General features: G+C 49.0%; 1 protein-coding gene across 1 annotated transcript; it reads left to right on the forward strand.

Annotated features, from left to right (window-relative positions):
- The first annotated feature begins 3421 nt into the window (after positions 1–3421).
- Positions 3422–4425, forward strand: BDP55DRAFT_130041 (uncharacterized protein). Its single transcript, XM_060565501.1, has one exon. The coding sequence runs from the start codon at positions 3585–3587 to the stop codon at positions 4113–4115; it is 531 nt and encodes a 176-aa protein (XP_060436154.1). The 5' UTR covers positions 3422–3584; the 3' UTR covers positions 4116–4425.
- Positions 4426–6000: the final 1575 nt, after the last annotated feature.

The raw sequence follows: 6000 nt of genomic DNA on the forward strand, positions 1-6000 counted from the left end.
AAAATCGACCTGATAGCTTGTGGCAGCATTGCCTACTACTTCTTGGACTGGCCTATGACCAGAAGCTTGTATTGCCCGAGTTTACGAGTTACTGGGCAGTCTGGTTATTTGCCTTCCGGGTTGCCGGCGAATAACTTTTCTGCTATAGGAAAGTCTTGCCGCATCTAGTTGAGTTGAGACTTTGTTTCCCTCGCGTCGAGGAGTGCGAGACGGCGAAAGGGTTGCGTGAACCAAGAGTACATGTGTGTATTCTTGCAAGACTACTAACCGCAAGACTAGGTTCGTAATCCACAACGGCTAAGGAAACGGCTGGGCTTTTGATATCTGAGCTTGATTTCTCTTGGTGCTTGGTAGATACCTATACTGAGGATGATGTAAGTGGGTACCCTAGGGAAAGGACTGCAAGTCTCTTTATTTCTTGTCGGGCCGTTTCTTTCAAACGACTTCCCTCTAGTCATAAGAACGTGTCGTCTGAGATTTGCATCTCGTTATCTGCCTTACCCCGAAGGTGCAGGCTGTGGTGCTGGGAAGTACTTGGCTTGGTTGGAGCCTAACACTCCCTCGTTTTCGTCTTACCTGTTTACTGGTGGCCTTTCGAAATTTCTGTTTTCGCAACACTTGCATTGGACCTTTCTTTCGTTTCACTGGAAAATCGATAAGGGATTCGGGTACGTTGAGACCTCTCTATTGAGACTCGAAGTACAGTGGTTGCGTAGCTGGGTGCCGGGTGTACTTTGAACCGGGGGGTTTTTTTTTCTTTTTGAAATGCTTCTTCCTTTAGTCTTGTAGTCGGCCAAGAGGCTTTCGGCACGCAAACTATTGCACTGCTACCTGCCAGAGACCTCTCGCGCGGATATCAATGTACTGGTCATCGTATCATTCCTCCCAAAGCTTTGCCATCAACGACACCGAAAAGATGAGGTGACTTGTGTTTTTGGGGGTGAAAACGGCGAAGTAGACATATCTCTTGGGTGATAAAGTTCTGCATGTTGATCACGGCAGTCATTTTAGCTTTCATCGTCTTTCTGACTCTAGTAGAGTGATATCAACTCATATCTGCCGTGCCTGCCTCAGGGGGACAAGGGACTGCTGACAGTCCTTATGCGTACCGAACTTGGTCAAAGGTGATGGCTTCTCCTTCATTGATCCCCGGTGCCGCGTGAATTTTCTTCCTAGTGTGAAGTGGCTCGGCGTTCTTGGTCACTGCATCTTGAATGGTCCCATTCTTGTCATGTCAAGAAGGCGAGAAGGGGCATCGGTCACCCATAACCAGTGCAAGTCGAGTCGAGAGCCGCATTGACAGTCTAGCCTCGTTGGAAAGTTCTCCAATTCACACATATATACCTTACTTGGGTACGTATTTTGCCGCCAAAGAGGGTTTCACATCGTGATGATTGTAGCCTTATGGGCGCTTGCTGTTCATCGTCGTTAACTCAGAGCCGGGCCAATGATTCTAGTTGGCTAGAGCTAGGTGAAGGGGACGTCGTGTGATGCCACTTCAACCCGGTCGATGTCTTAGTCGCAGGGTACTTGCTCTTTCATTATTCCATCGCGCAAGCAATGACAAGTATCGCTACAAAGAGGAATCCTTCCGCCATTAGGTATGTGAAGGTAAGTAAGCAGGTAGGTGATGTTGACCATATTGACCACGGGAATCCCCTACCACGAAGCACCTGGGGAATGGTCTGGCTCATCTTGCATTCCTTATTCCTATATAGTAAAAGGCACGCACTATACGAGCCTTCCTGGCTAGTTACTAATTTGCTGTAGTCACCAGTTGTGTTTGAGACCGTGCCATAATCGCCGTGCTCATTGTTCAATACTCATATTTTCTTTCCCATGGAGACAAGGAGCAGACTTTGACATCAAAGTTAGTTATTGAGTCTGCCCAACGGACGCTAGAGGAGATTTTGCGGCTGGCCACTTAGATAGATCCGTCAACTGGACGCAACTGCCCGCCCCTCATGTACTCCAGAACGGGTTGATCGGATCCTTCGCATCGATGCCAAGACGGAAATTTTCTGTCTGAAGAGATGAAGCTGGTACCTGGACTGGAGGTGGAAATTACGGGATCTTCTGGGAGTTATCCTTCGTAAGTACCTACATTGACATGAATCAGTTGCGGAGAAGCTTGCGATATTACCGTCTCTCGATGGTTAGGTTTACTGTGGTAGCCTCTTGGCCGTGGAGGCAAGTTAGATGTAGCCACGCGACGAATTCAACAGTGAGTGTAGAAGCAGTGGATAATCTTTGCCACGGTACAGACTCTCTATAGGACTGCTCCCTGATGACTTGTATGGTGATGGATGAGCTGAGTGGACATCTATGAAATGCGATGAAGCATCTGGAAATGGTGGGAAAGAGGTCGAAGGATTCAGGGTCAAGTATCTCTGTCTCTCTTGATCCATCTAGCTAAGCCAGACACGAAGCCTGTTGACAAAGCTCACGCCGGTCGAACTACCATTTTTACAGTCAATGTTCAGAAACCTTGCCTAGTCTTCTTCTATCCTGAAAGGTACAGTTGAGCCATACTCTGACTGAAAGGCTGCGTCCAACCTCGTCGGCTTTACTTCCATGGAGATATACGCTGCTTGAGGGCGAGGCGAAGCTCAAGGTACATCTTTGTTCCGGAACCCATCCGACTTGGTTGCTTTCCGAAGCACTTGCTGAAATATTCGATGCCGTATCAGCAAGAAGTATGGAAGTGGCTTGACTGGCCGTCTCGCTTTTGCTGAGATACGATAAGATCCATAGCCGATGCTGTTCTGCTCATGAGTGATTCTCTACTTCTTCTGCCACCGAATTTGTTAATGCCAAGCTAAGAAGCGCATGGTTACATATATGAATGTTGAGGTTTCAGAATAATAAACACGACCTGATGGGAAGTAGCGGAATGATATCCTCATGCCTTACGAATCGAACTGCGGAATACCGCGGTGTGCCTTAACGACCATCTATTGACCTTAATATTTGAGGGGGTGCCCCTCAACCTTTCTAAGCTACATGTTTTATACACTGACGAAAGTGCACTACTCTGATATAATGAAGCCTCTAGTCTCTTGTAAAGAGTCTTCAAAGTCGTGAGACCGAAACCAAGCGCATGCCCAAGTTGGCGTGGTCAGAGCAGGGTTTTTACCGAACAAGCAGAATTTGAAGCTGCTTGAAAAAAGAGCAGCGCAACTTTGCGGCAAGGCTAAATTCATTGAATCGTGTTATGGGAGACTCATGTGTATATTCCCTTACGCCACCATCAACTAATCACCCGTACGTAGCCTTTGACAATGGGAAATGTTGGGAGCTTATACAGTTCAGAGACCTAGACGAGAAACTCATTTTCTCCCGAGCAACCATGTCTCTTGAATCTCAATCATAGTCTCGGTTCTCTCTTCTAGGATCGAATTAAGGGATGACTATTGGCCATGAATCCTCGTGTCTCTTGCCTGAGATACGACAGCTATGACAACTGTCGCCTATCAGCGGCATAATGTTCAAGCAGTCTTTCATAAATACATTCAACTCACAAAGCTGTCAAGTCTCAGATAATCTACCAATATCATAAAACCAGGGCCGAGAACGTTCTAGGTATGGTCACCAGCCACAGCATCTGTCACACCAAACGGTTTACTCGCGACCAACCAGCGTCATCAAACCACGATAGACACCTCGTCGCCGCCTTTGCTCCCAATCAAACTCTCCCAAGCCCATATATTGCCCCCCTCCAGACCAATCTGTCCCCCCGCAAACCCCACGATGTAGCATCACGTCGTACAACCTTCAGCCCCAGACATTCCAAAGGATGGACAACCTCCGAACCAACGTCCCAAATACCACATCATCAAACCCTCCTCAATAACAGGCACCCCTTACTTAAGTATCATGCACGTCGCGCGCCGCCGATCTTGTGGGTGATACTCCCCCGTTCGACCTCCGAAAGTTACTCAACCCACGGAAAACCAACATCAACTAGAAGACGGCCACCAGCCGTCCGCCGGTTCCTTTTCCACCCGTCCATTCGCCCAAGAACACTGGTCTCGCCAACCAACACACCTGAGACCTTAATCCCTCTTCCTATTGATCCTTCTATAAGACGATCATCATATCAAACCATTCTTTAAGTGCCCCCGCCTCTCAGCTGAACAAACACCCCCAGTCACAAGCGCTAAACCCAACAGAGAACAAAGCCGTCTTGGAGCCATTGCTTCTTCCATTCCCCCACCTTTTCCTCTCTATTACTATCCGTACGGATACTGTCTCTTCGTTCTCGCTTTAGTGCGAATACTACCTCGTCTGTGGTACACGGAATCCGTACAGCACTCACTTGCTGACCTCGCCTGAGAGTAACCCCAGACCACCCCAGACTGGCCGCCGCCGACCCCACCTCGTTTTCGAATGTAGGTACGGAGTACCCGCACTCCCGGTCACGTCCGGATGGCCCTTCACCCCAACCTCAATACCACCTCATTACCAAACCCATAACATCCATAAGAAAAGCCGTGCTATATCCCCCCCTTCCCTTCTCCGCTCTCGTCACCGCCGCTGCTGCCGCAGTCGCTTCTTCCCTTCCTTCTACTTAAGGGCCTAAGATGCGACGGCCCGGTGCTCCGTGACAAAAAGAGACAAACCCCAAGAACAACAACAGAACGTCCCAATGTATGTCCCATTCGCCGTGCTAATTTGCCCCTCCCTCCCTCCCCCCATCCAACTCAATCGAGGAGCCATGTAACCACGGAGCCGCATGCACCGTCCCTACACACCCTCTCCTTCATCAACATATGGGGGGGGGGTTGGAAAAGGAAAAAGAAGAAGAAGAAGAAGAAGAAACCTTGATCTGCAAAGAAAGCACCCAACTCATGTGCCATCATCCTTACTTTCTCACAAACACGTTCCGACCCGTCTGCCAAATACCGAGGCAGGGCAGGGCTTGGCTGTGGCTTTTTCACACAAAGCGTTGTTAGCATCGATTAGGTATCGCAGGTTTTACCCGTTACACAGAAGTACTGGCACGAGACCAATCCCTCTTTTCCCCTCTTTTCCCCTCAATCCTCTTCGTTTCTCCCCCGCAATGCGCCACATTTGCTGGGGGACGGGGGGTCTAGAGACGCACCTCGGTATTCGCAAGCCCGTCCCGCCGAGGTTCAACCAAAATTGATCCCCCCCTTCCCCGGACTAGGTAGCTACATTCACCGGGTTTCTAGTACTCCATAGCGTATATCTACAGACAGGCATGCTAGGTGTTGCTTCACCTTGGCACTTATTCGCTACACAGGAAGCAACATCTAAGATAGCCTGGCTTCTTGGGGCTAGTTACACAGAGTCCCTTGCCAATGTTCATCTCCACGCGTGAACCAACATCCATGGCCTTGGCAACGTATATGCCGTAGAAAAGATATCTCGGGGAATAGTGCCATACGCGCAGAAACCGTGGTACCATAAACCAGGGATCTGATCGGAACAGACCGATGCGTTTGAACGGCATAGAACAGCGCCATGCCGGCATTCGATTCTCTTCTCTCACCGTCGTACAGGGTATTGATGTTGCAATCATGTCAAGTGGTGGAGAGTCTGAAAAGGAATTGTGATATTTTTTGTGAATTTATTTGAATTGTTTGTGACATGCTCTGATAAGCGTATACTTGGACGAGTCTCGAGCTCTCGAAAGCGCAAAACACCAGACCTAAGCGGGCCACAACAGGGCCACATGAGTTGCCCCCGTATCGAGACACGCCACTCAGCGACCAAGAATAGTGACCTCCTCCTGCTCTTTGAAACCACAAAGACTCTCTTCCCGGTGAAGAAGCCCTGAGCCAAGAAGGCATGGTCTCTGCGTGCTTATTATTCATCTTACACGTCCCCGAGTAGACAGTTGACCCAAAACTCCCACGCATGCTAGATCATTCCTTCATCAAGAGCTCCCCCAGAAGTATCGTTTCCGTCCTCATGAACCTTTTGTTTTTTCGTTTCCAAATCTCTAAATGATGACCGCTACCCCTAGGTGTTGAT

This window comes from Colletotrichum godetiae (assembly GCF_030913485.1).
Source record: "Colletotrichum godetiae strain CBS 193.32 chromosome Unknown BDP55scaffold_2, whole genome shotgun sequence".
In the NCBI taxonomy this organism is placed as follows: domain Eukaryota; kingdom Fungi; phylum Ascomycota; class Sordariomycetes; order Glomerellales; family Glomerellaceae; genus Colletotrichum; species Colletotrichum godetiae.

Coding starts and splice junctions, on each gene's coding strand:
- BDP55DRAFT_130041 (XM_060565501.1), top strand. CDS start 3,585: ATGGTCACCAGCCACAGCATCTGTCACACCAAACGGTTTACTCGCGAC.